At 42.4% G+C, this 21,484-nt stretch overlaps 1 protein-coding gene and 1 pseudogene across 1 annotated transcript in view; one reads left to right on the top strand and one right to left on the bottom strand.

The window, feature by feature from the left end:
- The window catches only part of NIBAN1 (niban apoptosis regulator 1), a 162,609-nt gene that overhangs the window by 73,001 nt on the left and 68,124 nt on the right, over window positions 1-21,484 (top strand). Inside the window, exons 4-5 of the mRNA XM_059412774.1 lie at window positions 344-458; window positions 6,522-6,689. Of these exons, the coding sequence (XP_059268757.1) occupies window positions 344-458; window positions 6,522-6,689 (283 nt within the window). The remainder of the gene's footprint in view (window positions 1-343; window positions 459-6,521; window positions 6,690-21,484) is intronic.
- On the bottom strand, window positions 5,602-5,675 carry LOC132026329 (U6 spliceosomal RNA; annotated as a pseudogene).

The raw sequence follows: 21,484 nt of genomic DNA, 5'->3' as shown, positions 1-21,484 counted from the left end.
ATGCGAATGATTCAAGTGCTAGCATCTGAAATGGTAGATGTGGTGCAGGATTTCTGGAAGTTACTGAGATGATGTTTTCCCCACTAGAGAAACATACCTAGACTGAATTTCTTGAGATTAAGGACTCTGATTTACCATGTTGGGACCATTACTAAAGTACCTTGCAAGTCACAGGTACACAAAACATATTTTTTAAATATGTGGCTCTTCTTCAGAGACATAGTGTAGGAATTGTTATCTCTGAGTGTGTGTGCCTGTGTCTCCTTCTAATATTCCTGGTATTTTCCAAAAATCCAAATTGGGGAGAAAAGAAAATCACCTATTTATGCCTTTTTCTCCCCAGGCTTATCAGAAAGGAGCGACTCCTAAAAGCCGAATTCTTCCAGCTGGGGGCAAGGTGTTAACCTCAGAAGATGAATATAATTTGTTATCTGATCGGTTCTTCCCCGACCCTATTGGTGAGTCACTGAGTATTCTTTCTCGAGGCAAAATTCCTCCACTGGCTTTGTTTCTCGCTGGAGGAGTGGTTCTCAGTGGGGGAAGGGATTTCACTCTGTGGGGATGTTTGGCAGAGTCTGGAGACAATTTTGGTTGTTACACCTTGGGAGGCTGGTGCTATAAGCATTTAGCGGGTAGAGGGCAGCAGGCTCTCCTGCATCGGACAGCCCCTGGACATGAAGTATCTTGTCAGAAGATGTTCACTGTCGAATAGTTGCTGGAGTTGAGAAACTCTGGGCTAGCCACTCGTTCTTTGTAGAAATATGGAAGATGCAAGTTCTCTAATTTGGGTAAATGTTTTACCACTTCTGCTATTGTAAATCACATTCAGTAATACACAAGTCAGGTACAAGTCAGGTTCTAGCCCATGGAAAATGTACCATTCAGTTGTCAGGCATCCTGACTTTAATCACATCACACGGGGCAGCAGAAACAAATAGGTAGGACCCTATTTCTGTGTGAAGTACGTAATCCCACCTTTAAGCAAGCAGGTCCAGACCTGTCAGGGAAGATTATTTTTATAATTTTAGGATGATATGCAATAAAGTATCCTGAACTGACAAAATGCTTTAAACAAGCATTATAGTCGCTCATAACTCTTGTATAAAAATAGCATTGCATTAATCTGGAAGTAATAACTGCTGTCATGGAAAGAGTATTGAACTATAAATTTAGAAGCTGGATTTTTATCTAGTTCTGCAACACTTATCAGTGTTTTCCCCAGCCGTTGCTCAGCTTCTCTGCTTTCTGATTCTCCCATTCTAGGCCCTTGAACTTAAAAACGTAGAAAGGTCTTTCCAGATCTAACATCCTCGGATTCTCATTTATTCCACTTTTTGCATGTAGAGAAAGGGATGGATAATATAGAGACCAAATAGCGCGTTTCATAGAGATTCATGAACTGTGGATAATAACTCCATCTGGCTTTGTGTAAATCATACCACACGGTAATTACTTGGTTTCTTGAAGAGCGCCCTGGTTCTTATTAATGGGCATAATCATATCATTAGAATTTATGGAGAAAAATATAATCATTCTATCAATTGCTATTTTGGTGTAGAATGCTTAGCATAGTGTTTTTAATAGGACTATTATAGGATTAGTACATGGGCCATAAACCTAGATTAACAAACTATTACTATGTAATTCAGGCTAAAACAATACTTTATGTGCACTATACATATTATTATATTTTCTTTCAACATCTACTTGTATGTCATCTTGGCTCTGGAGCTGCTGCTAGAAATGGGAATGCCAACTTGATGACTCTTGGGAATTTCTCCAGTAGAACTTTTCAATGCAATCCATCAGAATGGACAATACATTTATTGATTTATTGGTGAAATCATATCAGAAGGAATGACTAGGAATAAACAACACAAAGCCTGTGTGACTAAAGCCATTTGACCCAAGGCTTCAGATTGGGGTATTTCAAGGATTTTTTTTTTTTTAATTGTATGGCGTGGTCATCTGAATTTTAAAAATAGAATATTCTACAGTAGATCATTTGTAGTATCTTTGGTACTCAATTCAGAAAAAATGCAGATTGATGGCATCTGGAAAATTGTTGTAAAATGTTAAACGAGAGATAATAGAGGCTAAGAAGAGTGAATTTTATGGGGCGTGAAGCTTTTAAAGGGTCAGTGCTGCTTTTGAGTTGTTTGTACAAAACTGTGACATCTTAGGAAGGGCGAGGGGAATTGTACCATAAAATCATGTTGATCAGGAAGATTCACTGTGTGATACTAATTCAAAAGGAAAACATAAAGACACAATAAAGATAGAAGGCATTAACTCACTTGAGAAAAAGCACTAGAGGTTATGAATCAATATGTCTTCTTTAAGCAGTATTCTACTAAGATGATGTAGCAATAATGCCTTCATATTTTGCTGAAGTGATTCACTACGTGACACTTCATTAGTTAGCGTTTTGTTTGCTGCAAACAACAAAAGACTCAAATACGTAAGGCTTTATTTCTTGCTAAAGATATTTTGGATATTACACGTCCAGGGCTGGTATGGCAGTTCTGTAAATGTCAGGGACTCTTTCTGCCTTGTCTCTCTGCATGTCTAGGCTATGGCCCTTACTGATACACTCTAAGGGGCCTTTTGGAGCGTCAGGGATGGTTTTCTCGTTCCAGAAAGCAGGCAGGAGAAAAGAGAAGGAGGTGCAGGATCTCTTTAAGGATCCTTCCAGAAGTTTCATGGCCACTTCATTTTCTGTCCCATTGACCCAAACTTAGTGGCTGGGGCCCACCGAGTTGCAGTGGAAGCTGGAAATGTAGTCTTTATCTTTTTTTCTTTTTAAAGATTTTATTTATTTGACAGACAGAGATCATAAGTAGGCAGAGAGGCAGGCAGAGAGAGAGGGAAGCAGGCTCCCGATGTGGGACTCGAGAGCCCGATGTGGGACTCGATCCCAGGACCCTGAGATCATGACCTGAGCCGAAGGCAGTGGCTTAATCCACTGAGCCACCCAGGCGCCCCTGTAGTGTTTATCTTACACGGTCACTTACTCAACTGGAAATGAGGGATTTTATAACCAAGAAAGAAGGGGACAAGACATAATGCTATAGTTTTGGAATGTTGATGAGGTCCGGAGCCAATGGCCAAGAAAGAATTCTCCAGACGCCTTTGGTGTAACAAGGCGATTTTATGAAAGCCTGCGGGGGGGGGGGGGGCCCATGGGCAGAAAGAGCTGCTGCATTGGAGTCTTGAGGAATGGCTGATGATATATTTGGGAGTTGGGGGACTTAAGGACAAGGGGAGGTGTCTGAAAGGACTTTCTTATGCTAAAGAAGACAGCAGGATATGGGAGGCTTGTTTTTCCTTCTAGTAGTAAGGCATTAACGGTAAAACAGTTGGGAGCTTTCTGAAGGAATGTTATGCGCTGCTTGTCTCAGACCCTTGTCTGAGGAGTTCTTTAGGACTACAGGTCATAAAGAAATTTAATTTTATTCACTTTCCCTTCTGCCTCAGTTTCCCCCATCACTCATGGAAGAGAGGGTGATGTTAGGGTGAGTTATGGGTCTCTGGAAGTTCGGCTATTGATAAGAATGCTTTTTCATGTAAATCACTAAGATCTTGGCAACTGATGGAGACCATGTCCTGCAGGACTGTGATCTCTGTCAGTAAACCCTCTGTTTTTCCCTTCCCTTGCCAGGACTGCTTGAGGAATGTCACACACATCCCATCCCGGAGCTGGGGGCGGTGGGGAGGGGACAGTTTGCTTGTTCCTCAGCTTGCCTTCTGCTTCCTCATCAGACAATGTGTTACAACTACAAGTTTGTGTTACCGAATTTAATTGTTGATTCATTCGTTTGTTCATTCATACAGTGATTCTTTTTTTTTTAAGTTTTAATTTATTTTTTTTTTTGACAGAGATCACAAGTAGGCAGAGATGCAGGCAGAGAGATAGAGATAGAGAGAGAGAGAGAGAGAGGAGGAAACAGGCTCCCTGCTGAGCAGAGAGCCTGATGTGGGACTCCATCCCAGGACCTGGGATCATGACCTGAGCCCAAGACAGAGCCTTTAACCCACTGAGGCACCGAGGCGCCCACAGTGATTCATTCTTATATTATGTACCAAGTAGTTTGTGAGGTACTGATGCGCCCAAGTTTGTGGTTCTAGCGAATTCTACTTTGCTCCCTTCAGATTTCAGGACATTGAACCAGAGTCCCCATATATGCCTCAGGAAATCTACTTTTTATTTACCCAATCTTGATTTATTGATTTGCCAGGAGCAAGACTCTGTTCTGGAGTCTCCCATGTGGCTCTGATTCATTGTTAGGTTTGCCTGGTGCTTTCAGTGGCCTCTCAGAGGGCCCTTTGGTCCTTCCTTTCCCTGAGGTTGGTGCCCATTTTATAAGGTAGAGAGTGTGAGCTAGTAAGCTGGGGGTTGTTTAGCCAAGAGTAATATCACATAACCGGAATGCATGGAAGGGAATAAAATTTAGGTAGGGATCTGAATAGTAGCATGGTTTAATATGAGTTTCTTAGAATTGATTTTGAGTAAGTGGTAAAAATCCATCGTTTAAAGCTTCTGAGATTTTCTAGGACAACATAGCATGTTTAATCAACAAACTGTGGTTGAACATCTCCTCGGTTCCACGGCTTTGCTAAGGGTTAAGCATCCAAAGGTACATAAGGTGTGGTGTCCATCCTCTTAGAGTTCCAGGGCACTGGTACTGCTTCCCGGGGAGGGGAACTGTGTGAGAACAAGTGGGGGAGCTCCTGTCACTCAGGACCCTCCACCCTGCGTGTCAGTACCAGACATGAAAACAAATCTGTGCAATATTTAGGAAGAACAAGGTAGGGAGCACTCAACCCTGTCTCTAGGGGTGCGGGGAGGTGCCACCAGAGGCAGCCAGAGGAGCTGCTTTTGAACTGACTTAAAAAGTTTTTTTTTTTAGGGGCGCCTGGGTGGCTCAGTGGGTTGGTTAAGCCGCTGCCTTCAGCTCAGGTTATGATCTCCAGGGTCCTGGGATCGAGTCCCGCATCGGGCTCTCTGCTCAGCAGGGAGCCTGCTTCCTCCTCTCTCTCTCTCTCTCTGCCTGCCTTTCTGCCTACTTGTGATCTCTCTCTGTCAAATAAATAAATAAAATCTTAAAAAAAATTTCTTTTAATTATTATTTTTTTAAAATTTAATTTTGAACTGACTTTTGAAGGATGAATGAGAATCTTCTAGGAGAAGGCATGGTGGAAAGGGTAGAGGGAAAGGAAATAGGACCTGCAGAAGCAACATTCCATATCACGGAGTGGAGGACCATGCCCAAGGAGAGCAGAGACTCATCAAAATGGAGTGAAACCAGGACAGAGCAGGGCCAACACCAGCACTTCACAGGGGGATGGAGAGAAGGGGCCGAGGGAGCCAATAGAGCAGACCAGTTTGAAACAAATTTTTTTTTTAAAGATTTTATTTATTTGACAGAGAGAGAGAGATCACAAATAGGCAGAGAGAGGGGGAAGCAGGTACCCCGCTGAGCAGAGAGCCTGATGCGGGACTCAATCCCAGGACCCTGGGACCATGACCTGAGTCGAAGGCAGAGGCTTAACTCACTGAGCCACTCAGGCGCCCCTTTTCAGGACACCAGGGAAGAGGTGATCCTTGCGCAGGGGCTGTGCTAATCTTCTCTGTATCGTTCCAATTGTAGTGTATGTGCTGCCGCAGCAAGCGCTGGGAGACAGGTGATCCTGTGAGTCAAGGGGAGAGAATGTTTTTGAAAGAAGGGACAGATAGCAGCAACAGATACTTCAGATCAGGTTAAAAGTCTTAGATCATGAGGGAACATAAAAAGGCTTACGTAATGAAGAAGAAGCCACAGGTTGGCAGTTAGGACAACGTCAGTGACCTCAGCCATGGGGTTTTGGGACTGGTGGGGCAGGAACCAGACTGAGGCAGGAAGAAGCAAGTGTTGGGTTGGCAGCGAGGGCGAGGAGCCAGGGAGCGCAGGGCAGAGGGCAGCTGGCAGAAGGGGAGCCTGTGGGGACTGGAAGGTGAGTGACTGTGTAGGCCGGTGAGCCTGAAGAGGGCCAGCGGGGACACCCAGACTCTGTTTGAGGAAGTTGAGAAAGACGATGTCTGGTGGCCTTGGCTCTCCCTGTCAGGGAGGGGATGAGGCCACTGTCTAGAATGAGACAGTTACCTGTGGAGGGAGTGAGAAGAGCCTGAACAGCCATCTCCCGCCATCTTGGGAAGACATCTCATATCACCTTTCTGTCCCACGGCCTGCCCCAAAGAGCTTCCTTCAGGACCCGAAATAAGTATTTTAAATAAAAGACACACGTTTTAGAATGTCTTTGTGTTGGGGCGCCTGGGTGGCTCAGATGGTTAAGCATCTGCCTTTGGCTCAGGTCATGATCCCAGGGCCCTGGGATCGAAACCCCCATCAGTCTTCCTGTTCAGCAAGGTGTTCTGCTTCTGCCTACAGCTCCACCTACATGTGCACTCTCCTCTCTCTCTCTGTTAAATAAATAAATAAAAATTTTAAAAACATGTCTTTGTGTTTTCCACATTGCCTTAGCCTCCAGTGAGAAGGACAACGCCCAGCCCTTCGTGGTCTTGCCCAAGGAATTCCCGGTGTACCTGTGGCAGCCGTTCCTCAGACACGGCTACTTCTGCTTCCACGAGGCCGCGGACCAGAAGAAGTTCAGCGCTGTCCTCAGTGACTGCATCAGACATCTGAATCATGGTAAGATACGGTGCCCTCACATCCCCCACGGGGTGCTTTGGCCCAGGGGCCTGGTCATTCACCTCAAGGACAGTTCCTAGAGAGTGCTGCCCCCCGGAAGGAGGGGAAGTTGCGTGAAGCAGGAGTCTGTACCTGGGAGCCCGGTCACTGTGCTGGTTGCTTACTTAGGTCTGGGAAGCCTCCATGAAACAGAATGTGGGGCATTACCCCGTGGCACACGTGAGCCACACTCATGCATATAATTTTGAGTATAATTCATCCACTTCCTTTTTCTTCATGTTTCTTACTGAAATGACAGCAAGACAGCTGTCCCTGGGGAATTTAGTCCTTACAGCATGTCTTGTTTTTTGCTCCTCACTTTTATTTCTAAATAACTTGTGCAAAACTTTATGGTACCTGCAATCACGGGGAGAACTTCTTGAATACTGATTTTTGGGGACTCCCCCTCGGGTATCTAATTCACTGGCTTTCTGGTGGAGCCCCGGTTTTGCTTTTCTAGTAAGCTGCCCAAGTGATGCAGAGCTTGCTGGTCCCGGGCCACACCTGGAGTGATGTTGCTTCACTTGGCCTCTAGGTACAGACTTAAGTACCATCACATCTATAACGGAAAAGACTTTTCATTGCAATATGGAATTTTATTTTATTTTTTTAAAGATTTTATTTATTTGAGAGAGAGAGTGAGAGAGAGAGATCATGAGAGGGGAGAAGTTCAGAAGGAGAAGCAGACTCCTGGCAGAGCTAGGAGCCTGATGTGGGACTCGATCTCGGGACTTCAGGATCGTGACCTGAGTTGAAGGCAGTGGCTTAACCAACTGAGCCCCCCAGGCGCCCCAATATGGGATGTTTTGATGCATTGTTGGGAATGCCGGTTTTTCTGGAATCCACAAAGTTTTCAGTTACAGATGATTAAGCTCTTTGTTCTTTGGCAGCTGGGAAAGGCAGTCATTAGATATCACTGAAGGCTTACTCCTTGCCAGCCTTGGTGGGTGTTAGAACAGAGGAATGAACCAGGCAAAATCCCTGTCTCTGGGTTTGTATTCAAATAGGCATGAGGGACAATACAAGGTAACTTGATAGTTCTCAAACGTAAACTGTCTCGGGGTAACTCAAAGCGACTATGTGGTGAAGAATGGAGTTCAGGGGCACCTAGGTGGCCCAGTGGGTTAAAGCCTCTGCCTTCGGCTCAGGTCATGACCTCAGGGTCCTGAGATCGAGTCCTGTATCAGGCTCTCTGCTCAGCGGGGAGCCTGCTTCCCTTCCTCTCTCTCTGCCGCTTGTGATCTCTGTCAAATAAATAAAAATCTAAAAAAAAAAAAAGAATGGAGTTCAGTACTTTAGATTTGTCAGAGGAGACCTCTTGGATCAGGTGACGTGTGAGATGAGTCACCTTCCCCACCAGTGCCTTTTTTTCCCCCATAAGGCTAATGTCATTGTATCTTTAAAGTTCTGAGGTTTCCCTGAGGTTGTCAGTCCCAAAGAGCAGAATGATGTGTGTTGGTCCGTTCTTGATTTTAGCCTGTGTATTGATAGGAATCGAATCGGAAAATATACCGTCACTCTATTTTGCTGTAGCAGCTCTGAGTAACGTGGGTCATACTATTGGCTCATAACTCGTCAGAGACTTTTAAAAACGATACTCTTATTAATATCTTGCCTTGTGGTTTGGATGTTCCAGAGAAAAGAATTTTCCAGCATTGTCTGTTCCGTCTAGCTCACTTTTCAATACACTTACACTTCTGTGTGCAGGGCCTGGGTCTAGTATGAACATGCTGTTGGCACTAAACACAGGAACCATGAAGTTTCCGTAAGCGGAGAATGTTCTCTGCCTAGCCAGATGGGACTTGCTTCATTCCCCCTTCCATGTACATAATAGGAAATTCCCTGAGTAATTTCTGGATGTTACGTAGCCTGCATTCAGATTCCATTTATGGAAGATTTCAGTCCATTCAAAATCTTACTCTGCTCCCCAGTGTTATCAAAAGCACCAAGATAATGAGGTCTGGTCATGTTGCCTTTATTTTCCGTCACATTCCTCTGTCCAGAAGCCACTTTTCCTCACCGTGGCTTTATGCCGACTTGATGGGATATGGCATAACTTCCAGTAGCTCTAGGCAGAGCCAGAGACCATCAAAACATTGTAAGGAACAGTCCTTGACTGCCTTAGTCCTTCCCTTCCTGCCTGTCTTCCTGAGTGTGTGTGTGTGTGTGTGTGTGTGTGTGTGTTTAAGATTTTGTTTATTTATTTGAAGACAGAGATCACAAGTAGGCAGAAAGGCAGGCAGAGAGAGAGGAAGGGAAGTAGGCTCCCCACTGAGCAGAGAGCCTGATGCGGGGCTTGATCCCAGAACCCTGGGATCATGACCTGAGCTGAAGGCAGAGGCTTTAACCCACTGAGCCACTCACGTGCCCCTCTTTCTGTGTTTTTGACTGCACAATACACTACCCCCACATCTGCCCCCAACTCCTAGTCGTCACTGTCTCACTTCTGTTTCTACCTCTACTCGGTATTCATTGTATGATCTTGAGTAAACCCATAAGCGAGCCATGATTATTTTTTTCCATAATTACCAGAAGAGTCTAGAACCTGATGTGAAATTACGGTCAGTCCACTGTTGGGGGCTTATATAAGCCACATTACACGTCTGTTGAGAACCAGCATATTCCAGCAGCTGATGCCAGGTCGCTGCGGATCGTGTCTGCTTGCAAGGCCTTGGGGCTCTTCTTGTCTATTCAGGTTTATTTAGATGTAATTGTATCAGTTGAAGCTGTGTCACATGCTAATTTGATGTATGTATATATAGAATACAGTGGTCACCACAATAAGTTTAGTTACTATCCATCACCTGGCAGAATTACGGTATTTTTTTTCTCGTGATGAGAACCTTCAAGATTGATTCTCTTAGTGACTTGCAAATATGCAATACAGTATTGTTAACTATAGTGACCATGTTGTACATGACGTCCCAGAATTTATTTTATGACTGGAAGCTTATACCTTTGACCACCTTCATCCTACATCCCCGCTCCCCACCTCCTGCTTCTGGCAGTCACCAATCTGATCCCTGTTTCTGTGACTTGGAGGTTTTTAGGTTTTGGGGTGTTTTTTTGTTTTGTTTTGTTTTCAAATTCCAAATGTAAGTGAGATCATACAGTATTCGTCTTTCTCTGGCATATTTTACTTAACATGAGGGCCCCCAAGGAATCTTTGAGGGAAGATCATTTCCTTGCCTTTGTGGTAAGTTCCACCAAGGATGTCTGTCACTGGAGGTTCCTAGGAGACCTCTCTTTGTGCTCAAATCTCGCCATAACCCAGCCCACTTGCCCAGAACTTCTGGGTTCAAATTGGTACAGGTACAGGTAGGCTAGTCCGTTCATTCTGAATCTAGAACCACTTCTATGCCTCCTTACTGGGGGCCTGTGTTTCCTATTTAACCCCAACGAAGGCCCTGATTGCACTCTGGTCTTGGATTATAAGACTATGTCCTAGGGCAGGTTAAGGCAAGTAGAGGGCTCTCTGCTCCTTCTTTCTTCAAGAGAGGTTGCTGGTTCTGGGCACCTCAAAGATGACTTACACTCCTAGGGTCCATAAAGGTGTGTGTGTGTGTGTGTGTGTGTGTGTGTGTGTGTGTGTGTTGGCTTTGTTTTATTTTTGGCACCTCTTCTTTGGGCAGGCATAAAAAAATTCCACAATTATTCTTTAGCAGAACATCTTACTCCAAAACACTGGACTGAATGTCAAGCCCATTACACGGTATGTGCCGGCAGCAACTGCTGTCCTCTGTTCTTTTGGAATCACACAGCAATCCCTTGTCCCCAGTGAGGGAAGGCCAGGGTTCTAAATGTCCAGTGCTGTAAAATGGGAGTTATATAATGCCAAGGTATTTCAAAATAGTCCTGTTGTCCAAAATTCATTCTTGTTCTTTAGAATTTTAGTTTGCAAAATCTGGTCATTGTAGTTACAGGGATAGGATAGTTAAAACTCTTAACAAATACAGAGAGTTGTACATAGGGAACATGGAATAGTGATCGTTATCGACAGGAGTCTGTCTTTTCAGCTCAGGGTAATCGTTCCTTGGCATAGGAATTTGCAGGATGGGGAGCAAGGGTTTCTGGAAGGAAAAGTAGGATATGTGGGGGCCAGGAAGAGAGTCAGAGCTTTAGACCATTAGGGAAACTGAAAGAATTTTGTGTGGCAGGTGCTCAGAGAGGAGAGAGGGGCCAAGTGGGGATGGGGAGACGGGCAGGATCCAGGCTCTACAGGGCTTTGCAATGGATATTAAGGGATTTGCACTTTATTCTAACAGCGACAGGAAACTATTAAAAGGTTTTAAGCAGATAAGTGACTCAGTCCTGTATTTGTTTTAGAAAGGTCACACTGGCTGCTCGGTGGGCAGGGATGGGAGAGTCTCTTGCTGGGATGTCAGGAGGCCACTTGGGAAGCATGGCAGGCACCACGCGGTGGGGGCCTGCACCAGAGAGTGGATAATGGAGATGGTGAGAGGTGGCTGGATAAGAGATGTCCAGGAAGTGGAATGAACAGAACTCCAGGTTAGGTAGTGTGGAGAGTGAGGCAGCCGGAGGATTCCCGGCTGTTGCCATTGCCTGAGCTGGGAGCCTTGCGTGTTGAGGAGCAGGTGCCAAGACAACGGGGTCAGTGTCGTAGACGTTGAGTTGGAGAAGTCCATGAACATCCAAGGGAGGAAGTCTCATAGACAGACGCATCCCAGGGCTGGAGACGGGAGGACCCTCTGGAGGGGAGACCCAAGGGGGGAGTGAGCAGCCTGGAGGCCATCATTAAGCTGTGGCTGGCTTAGTAGGAAGGCTGTCATTTGCAAGCCCTTCAAAGGCAAATTGTCTTTTTTTCTATGGATCCCCATTCCCAGCAGCTGTCCAAGGGCCTGGGGCCAGGTAAAGGCTCTGTAAATCTCTCCATCCTCCATCCTTCGGTAGTTACAAATACACTCATGTGTGAAAAAGCACAGAACACGTATGTTGGTGCAGCTTAAAGATGTGTGTATATAAAACCTGTAAACATTTAAGGAAAATGGGTTGGTGCTTTTATGTTAGGTAAGTGCTGACTTGCTCACTCACTACAGGGATCTGTGATTTTACTACTGAACCTTCAGGCAATGTGCTCCTCGGGGATATAAAACCTTTGTGAAATTCAGTGACTGTTAGGCTCTCTGACTCACCCTCTTCGTACAGGTACCTCTTTAATTGCCAGTGTCTCTTCTGTATTTTATTTCAAGTTTGCTGTTACCAACCCGCTCCAGGACTCATATAAAAAACATTCCCAGAGGCTTTTAGTTGATGTTATTTCTTCCAATTACTGCCGCCTCCTTCTGCATGTAACAGATAAATCATCTGTAAGCATAATTTTTTATTAAAATCCTTCAGTGGCGATTGCTGTTGTCACAAGGATGAAACATCTCCTTCCAAGGAGATTGGCTGTGCCTGATGTGCTGTGTTCTCCAGCACCAGCCTCCTCTCTCCCGATCTTGCTGTCTTACACCTCCTGCCTTCTTTGGAGAGGAGTGTCCCGGGACGCCTCTGGCTTGCATACATCTCCCACAATCTCCCACAGCCAGTCCTCCATTCCACCTACTCACATCCTCTCTTGCTCCTTTAAGAACCAGCTTCAATCGGACCCCTGCCGAGAAGACCCCCGAGAAGACCCTGGGGTTAACTTCCCGAGCACCAGTTATCTGTCCTGCTGATTGGAAACTCTCCACAGTCTGCTTTACATTCTTCATTTTCATGTCTAACCCGTCCTATTTCTCTTCCTTTATTTCAAGTGCCTCAGGGGAAATCGTACATTACCCTTTGTGTCCCCCTGTAGTGCTCAGACAAGTGTCTTGTGTTTCATAAAATGGCTCTAGGACCTTCGTGAATTCATAACTTACTGCTAAAGGAAAGCTGATTTCAGAATTGGAAGTGCAGTTTGAGAGACGATGATTGTTTAAGTGTGGCCTGGCCTACTTCATAAACACACTGGCATGAATGAGTAAGGAGACAGTACAGAGCCTAAAGGGTTTGAAGAACAAAAGTGTCAGTTGCCAGAAGACGGCCACCGCTGGATGCACGTGATTCTGGGAAGAATGTGGAGCGCCGCCACGTTGTGTTGAACGGTCCTGTGCTAGCCTGAAGGACAGCCAGGACCGCCACTGAGTAAACGCTGTATCCCCATCATCACGAACACTAGGAAGAGGGGACAGTAGAATATCTGGGAGGCATGAGGACACCTGGGTCAAAAACACAGAATAAAAGGAGAGCCCAGAGGATGCTGGAGAGAAAAAGAAAATTATGTAAAAGCGCTCTGCAGACCTCCGTTTTGAGCTGGGCTGCTCAGTCACTTACGACAGTGATGGCATCCAAGGGCGCCCATGATGGAGTGAGTCAGGCTGAATGTGAAGCTGTCACAGTGATTACACTTTAGAATCGGCTGCTGTCAGGGCTGCCTGCTTGGAGCTCTTCTCCCAGAAATCCCACGTCAAATCAAACGCCTTCACTAGATTTGGTTTTGACACTTACACATTTTAGGTGTTCAATAAATGCTGCCAAATTAAACTGAATTTTAAAACTGAAAAGGATCTTCTGATTCAAGCAGCCACAACAAGCCTTCTTTGGTGTGTGTTTCTTTGAATGTGATGTGTTATGTTCTCTGGTGCTCACCGGTAGATCTCAGACCTGTTTTTACTACCTTTTACTTGGAGCCGTATCCCCTCTGCCCATCATCACCTGTGAAACACATTCATGCCTTGAGGGACTCAGTGTTCTGATGTGAGGATCAATCCAGTTTAACTGGAAATATACAATGTGTTTTATGTTATTATAACTGAAACACAGACTTGTGAATTTGTGGCACGTGCTTATATTTATAGACACACCGGTCTATGAGTCAGAAAATTCCAACTATGCTTGGGCTCTTTTGGATGCTTTATTACAAAAGAATGTTCCACTAGACATACATAAATAAAAGTACAGTTTTTATAAACATCTCTTGGCATGCTTTTACTTCTAAAAGGCATTCTGCAATGTAACTTTGTTGCAATGCACGGAAACCTCCATGCACGGTAAAGAAAAATGCTTGCCAAATTTTTGTTTAATCAGTGACGAGATACCAGTTTCCAGTTTTTATAGGACTGTCCCAGACAAAATTCTTTACAAAATTCTGTCTTCTTGGAGACTACGTTCTCCTTGATTTTTAGTGTGTGCTCTTTGCCTCACACAGTTAATGCTCTACAAGTTGTAAATGTTTCTCTCTGTCCCTTTGTGAATATGCCATTTTCTCTTAAGGATTTATCTCTTCCCCCTTTCTGATCTTTGCTTACTGTTCATAAAAAGTTAACTTTGGAAGGGACTATTGGTGGACTATTCCAACCTCTCAGGGTTCATTCATGATAAAGGCTCAAATAGTAACTTGCATGCCCAAGGTCATAGCTGGTTAGCAGTAGAGGACTAGTTGTCTTGATACCTAGTCCTTGTAATTTGTTGTCTGTCAGCATTGCTTTTTAGAAGACTCATCTCTTGGTCACTGAAAGCACAATACTATTAAATCAGACGACCTTTGTGATACATTTGCATGACCCAAAGTGAAGCAAACTCAGTGCTGTTCACTGAAGGTCATCTGAGACCTGGATTATGTCTGGTTTCTTGATAAGCTCCACTATCTTGAATTTAGCTTGGCATTTTGCCCACCTGCTAAAACTGACTATATCTTTTAGTCTAGCTACGTTCTGAAGTTAATATATTTGGTAATGTAACTTGTTTACTGGTTAAATTTTGTGTATGGTAAAATGAAAGCTGCATATGGTTTATATACAGTTAAAATAAAAACCGATTTGTAAAGGAAAATTATGCTGTTTGTGAGGACTTGCAATGGAATAGTCTAAAAATAATAGATCTAAAATTAGCCAAACAGAGAAAGACAAATACCACATGGCATCACTTACATGTGAAATCGGGGTGGGGGGGGGAGGTCAAACTCACAGAAACAGAGCAGAAGAGTAGTTGCCAGGACTGGGGACCAGGGAAATAGGGAGAGGTTGGTAAAAGTGTACAGACTTTCAGCTGTTGGATGAAGAAGGTCTGAAGATCTAATGTAAAACATGGTGACTATCGTTGACAGCACTGTATTGTATCATTGAAATTTACTAAAACAAGTAGAATTTTAAGTGTTCTAATCTACCCCTGCCTACCAAAGAAAAATACATGAAGTGAGAGATGTGTTAATTAACTAGATGGGCGAATCTTTTCATTGTATATGTAGTCATTACTTATATGTGATTTCATTATAAATATATGATCACCAAGATGTACGTTTTACATGTCTTATAATTTTTTTTTAAAGATTTGATTTATTTATTTGACAGACAGAGATCACAAGTAGGCAGAGAGGCAGGTAGAGAGGTGAGAGGGAAGCCAGCTTCCCACTGAGCAGAGAGCCCGACGCAGGGCTCGATCCCAGGACCCTGGGATCATGACCTGAGCTGAAGGCAGAGGCTTTAACCCACTGAGCCACCCAGGCACCCCTGTTTTATAACTTTTTATGTGAGTTATACCTGAATAAAGCTGAAGTGAAGAGCCAAAGTAATAGATCTAAACAGGTTTTATTCATATTATATATACTTACTCAAGTATAAATTAAATAATTAAATTTAATTTTAATGATAATTTTAATAATTAATATAATGATTAATTAAATAAAATTAGTAAATGATTAAATTACTCAACACTCAAAACAGTCTAAGAGTTGATACTGAAAGAACGGGTCTACGTCAGAGACTAGAATCAATAGTTTTCTCTCAGTCATTCAGCCTTTATCACCACAGAGTACCTACAAATGTAGTCTTCCATTCACTTGTTGCCTAAAGCTATGAGGCCATGAAACTACTGTTGGATCCTTCTTTTGGGCCTGTTTAGCACATGTTATCACTTCAGTGAAACCACTGATCCCTGCCCCCACCCCCTTCCTACTTCCAGTGAACCAAGTAGTTATTTAGGGATAGAGGTCTAAAAGTTACGTTCTTGTGGTAGTTAATGGTGACAACTTGGCACAATAATAAAAAAGATTAAACAAGCAGAGAGTTGAAATCAATTCAAGCCAAGTTTTTGTCTGTGTTGTTTTGATTGGGTAAATTCCAAAATTACTGGAAAGTTTTTGATGTTATTATGACCGACTTTGACGACAGCTTAACAAACTTTCATGGTTTTTGTTTGTGTGTTTCTTTTTTTAGTTGTGGATAGACTATGGTAAGGTTGAAATGATACAATAAGTGAGATGGCTGCTTTAATATGTGATTGTGTAGTCAGTGTTATGAAAGAACTCCATTGGACACATGTTCCTAGGTTTCTTTTAAAAAATCACCATTCAGGAGGGCTTGGGAATAAGTCTCACCTCTTATCCTGGAATGGGCAGCCTCTGTCCTCCCTCCCACACTGTGAACAAATCTAGAATGTGTAAGATGTAAGAGAACCACGCCGGGGGCTGCCTGTTGTTCATTCCATTCGTTGTTTCGGGTTTTTAAAGATTAAAGACCGAGTAGCTATAAAAGAATGCTTATGAAGTCTGTAGAAGTTTTAAGAATGTTACTATCACCAAGTGATTTCTTATGTGTCCCTCCCTCATCCTACTGCCTTCCTCTCCCTTTGAGAGAACACCACCCAGATTTTGTACTTTACTTTCCTTCATAGCTTTGTCACGAGTGTTTGATCACTCTGCATCCTGTGGAACTGTAATCCTATGACACGCCTTCTTTCATGACCTCCCTTTTCAATCTTTTACTACTTTTATTGCTTGTGGCTGATTTTCATTGAAATTCATTGTATTGCAAAGTATATATTCCATTATATTAATAGACCCTGATTTCCAATATCCATTTTACTATTGATAGGCATTTGAGTTGTTTCCATTATTTTTTCCAGACAGTGCTGCTGTGAACACTTTCTGTTTGTTGCTGGTTTAAAGAAATGTAACTCTGATTTGGTTTGCTAATATCTCAGGGAATATTCACATCCATGTTGAGTTCATTTGGCTTGTAATTTTGCAATGACATTTTTAGGTTTTGCCATCAAGGTTGTTCTCATCTCATAAAATGAATTACGATGGAGTGTCCGCCCCCTCCTCTTTTTCCTTTACTATAATGTGGAATAGTTTATGTAACACTGGAACTACTTGTATTTTGGATATTTGATGGAGTTTGTCTATGAACACATATTACTCGTTTTGAGGGTGAGTTTTAAATTACTGACTTAGATTTTTATTTGTTTATTTAAAAAAATATTTTATTTATTTATTTGACACAGAGAGAGAGAGATCACAAGTAGGCAGAGAGGCAGGCAGAGAGAAAGGGGAAGCAGGCTCTCCACTGAGTAGAGAGCCCGATGTGGGGCTTGATCCCAGGACCCTGAGATCATGACCTGAGCTGAAGGCAAGAGGCTTAACCCTCTGAACCACCCAGGAGCCCCAAATTACTGACTTAGATTTTTAAACTGTTACAGGATTATTTAGTTTTTATCCATTTCATTTATGTTCTAAAATTTTGTGGCATACAGTTATACATAATATTCTCTTATTAAGAATATATTCATGAGGGGCACCCGGGTTGCTCAGTGGGTTAAGCCTCTACCTTTGGCTCAGGTCATGATCTCAGGGTCCTGGGATCGAGGGCCCGCATCGGGCTCTCTGCTCAGCGGGGAGTCTGCTTCCCCCTCTCTCTCTGCCTGCCTCTCTGCCTGCCTCTCTGTGTACTTGTGATCTCTCTCTCTCTCTGTCAAATGAACAAATAAAATCTTAAAAAAAAAAAAAAGAATATATTCATGATTCCCCCTATATTCTCTGTGGGGTATGTATTTGTTCCTTTTTTGTTTCTAATACTCTTATTCTGTATCTCCTCTCTTTTTTTTTCCTTGGTCAGTTTCACTGGAAGTTTGTCCATGTTGTCAACTTTTTCAAAAAACCAAACTTGGATTTGGCAGACTATTGTGTATTTGTTTTCTATTATGTGAATTTCTGATGTTATCTTTTTAATTGCCTTAATTCTGTTTCCTCAGGCCTTATTTTGCTGGTTTGTTTTTTCTTCTCCCTCATCTATATATTTAGTGGATACTTAGCTCATTGTGATTTTTAAAAAATCTTTGCAAATTCTTTGACACTTTTTCCTTCAAAAAAATGATACCCAATTTTCCTTCTTTTAAATATGGTCCAGATTTGGTGACTCACTTCGTACAAATAGAGGGTGGCAGAAGTAATATGTTGAGTTTCAAGAATAGGACACAAAAAGAATAGTTTCTGCCTGGCTTTTTCTCTTTTGGATCACTCACTTGGGAGGAGCTAGACACCATCTAGTGGGAACACACAGCAGCCCTTTGTGGGGACCATGAGGAGAGAAACTGAGGTTTCTTGCCAACAGCCAACACCAACATGCCATCCCCAACATACCAACCACATGGATGCTTCTGTTGTAGTCAAGCCTTCAGATGATTGTAGTTTTGGCAAATGATATGACTGCAACCCTCATGAAACACCTCAAGCCAGAAGCACCCAGCCATAGGGCTTTCGAGTTCCTGACCCACAAAAAACTATGAGAAAGGATAAATATGTACCATGGTTGTAAGTCATTGGCTTTGGAAATAATTTGTTACATAGCAATAGAAAAAGTATATTACTCACTAATCATCATCCTTTCTTCTCATCTAATATAAGCATAACTGCTTTATTTTTTAAGTGATTTTATTTATTTGTCAGGGAGAGAGAGAGAGAGCACAAGCAGGGGGAGCGGCACGCAAGGGAGAAGCAGGCTCCCTGCCGAGTAAGGAACCTGATGTGAGACTCGATCCCAGGACCCCAAGATCATGACCTGAGCCGAAGGCAGTCGCTTAACCAACTGAGCCACCCAGATGCCCCAGACATTAATGCTTTAAATTTCCCTCTACAGATTGTTTTAGCTTAATCCCACAAATTTGGATGGATAGTATTTTTCATTATTATTTTTGCAGTAATTTTCATTATCAGACTTAAATATTTTCTAATTTCCAGTCTTTTTTTAAACTTATGAGTTATTTAGAACTGTGTTTCTAGCTTAACTGCATTGTAGACAAAAAAACTTGTTCTGTAGGATATCGTTTAAAATGTGTTGCACCTTGCTTTATGGCCCTGTATGGGGTCTTCCTGGGGAGAGGACTGGCAGCCTAAAAGCTCCTTGGGTACTTGTATATGTATGTGTCTATTAAGTGTGTCTTTGTGTCATTCCAGTCTGTTTTGTGTCTACTGATTGATTGTTTCTTACTATGCTAAATTTATCCCTTACCAAAGAGGGATCTGTTAAAAATCTGCCACTATGATGGTAGACTTTTTTCATTTCTATTAATTGTTGAATTATATTTTGTTAGTATTTTATAACATATCCATGTTACTAGATGGATACTTATTTAAAATTGTTTTATCTTCCCATGAATTGAATCGTTTATCATTATGGAATGACCCGTTTTATCTCTATGAACGCTATTTGCCTTCAAGTCTATTTTGTGTGATTTTAATGGAGCAACACTAATTTTCTTTTTTGAGGGCTTGTACAGACTATCCATTTAATAAAAACATCTGACAGTCTTTTAAATGGAGGATTTAGTTTGCTGACATGTCCTTTTTTTTAAAAAAAGTAGGCATTTTTGTTTTAAGCCTCTCATATTTTGTGTTTTCTGTATATTCCACCTTTTTTTTTTCTGTTTTGTTTTCTCTACATTCTTGCCTTCTTCCAGATTGATTATTACCACTGTGCACTAGAAATGTGTATATCCTGTTTCTGTCTTGTTTGCCTGTATAACTTCTCAAGAATTAATCAACATCCTTCACTTTCTTTTTTTTTTTTTAAGATTTTATTTATTTGACAGAGAGAGAGATCACAGTAGGCAGAGAGAGAGGAAAACAGGCTCCCTGCTGAGCAGAGAGCCCCATGTGGGGCTCGATCCCAGGACCCTGGGATCATGACCTGAGCCAAAGGCAGAGACTTTAACCCACTGAACCACCCAGGCGCCCCAACATCCTTCACTTTGTGTCAAATAAAGATAACTTAGAACACTAACTCCTATAACATTTCTCCACCACCACTACTTATCGGCTCTCATTGACTTGAATTTTTTTTTTTTTTTTAAGATTTTATTTATTTACTTGTCAGAGATAGAGGGAGAGAGAGTGAGTGAGCACAGGCAGACAGAGAGGCAGGCAGAGGCAGAGGGAGTAGCAGGCTCCTTGCTGAGCAAGGAGCCCGATGTGGGACTCGATCCCAGGGTGCTGGGATCATGACCTGAGCCGAAGGCAGCTGCCCAACCAATGAGCCACCCAGGCGTCCCTCATTGACTTGAATTTTAATGGTATCTTTTTCTGTTAACCCTCTGAGGTACTCTTATGGCTGTTTTATACAGTTTTAATGTTTACCGCATCTTTACACCTTCTTTGCTCACAATTTCTTCTTGCATCTCAGACCTTCCATCTGGGAGCCTTTTCTTTCTTCCTGAGCTGTATCCTGTAGAATTTCCAGTTTTTGTTTATCAGAAAATGTCTTTATCTCATCCTTGTTCACAAAAAATAATTCACCACATATGAAATTCTGAGGTGACGGTCATTTTCTACCACCACATTGACTATTTTATTCCACTATATTTTAGCTTTCCTCACCAAAGATGAGGGATTTCTTGTTCTTTTGAAAGGTATTTGATGTATTTCTCACTTAAAAGAAAAACCCACATATTTTCTTTGTCTCTGGTATTGTCCAGTTTCACAAAAATGTGTCAAAGCTGTGGAGTTCCTATTTATTTAGAATTCTTGAGATTTGTTGGTTTTCCTGAATCTGTAGGTTATTATTTAATCAATTTTAGAAAATTCTCACCATTATCTCTTTTTCTCCCTCATTCTGTGTCCTCTCCTTTGGTAAATCTGATTAGATACATATTATATATTCTTATTCTATCTTCTTCATCCCTTAACCTTTTATATTTTTCTTTTCTTTTTTTCCTGCTTCTTCCTGAACAGTTTCTATAGATCTCTCATCTCAGCTGTATTTAATCTCTGGTAAAACTCACTGAATTTTGCTTTTAATTGTCAATTTTGTTCATTTCTGGTGATTATTTCTGTTCTTTTTTTTTTTTTTAAGATTTTATTTATTTATTTGACAGAGATCACAAGTAGGCAGAGAGGCAGAGGAGGAGGAAGCAGGCTCCCTGCTGAGCAGAGAGTCTGATGCGAGGCGTAATCCCAGAACACTGAGATCATGACCTGAGCCAAAGGCAGGGCTTTAACCCACTGAGCCACCCAGGCGCCCCATATTTCTGTTGCTTTTCTAATTTGAATAGTCCTTTGAAATCATCTCTTACTCTTTATTCGCATTGTCAATTCCTTCTTCTATTTTAAAAACATGTTAAACTGACTATATTTTATATTCTGTGTAGCGGATTCCAATATCTGAGATCTTTATGGGTTGTATTCGGCTATTTCTTATTTCTGCTTGTCCTCGTTCATGGTACCTTATTAACTGGTGTACTTTGTGATTTTTCATATAAGCTCATATTTCGTTGAGGCCCGTTGAAGGTGAACTCCTGCAGAGAGGATTTGTGTTTCTTCTTACCAGATGCTAGAGGGCACTGCCAGATATCTGCGCCACTCGGTTCATGTGCATTTAGGCCATAAATGTGGGAACATGCTTGTGCATATGATTTCTCAAGAGACGTGTTTATCTCCTTTACTCAGTGCCAAGATTTGAGACGAGCAATGTTCTTCTGTAATGGTCTGAAGCCATTTATAT

Source organism: Mustela nigripes, chromosome 10 (assembly GCF_022355385.1).
Source record: "Mustela nigripes isolate SB6536 chromosome 10, MUSNIG.SB6536, whole genome shotgun sequence".
In the NCBI taxonomy this organism is placed as follows: Eukaryota; Metazoa; Chordata; class Mammalia; order Carnivora; family Mustelidae; genus Mustela; species Mustela nigripes.
Note: the sequence above shows the minus strand (reverse complement) of the source record. Positions and strands in the feature narration are given on the sequence as shown.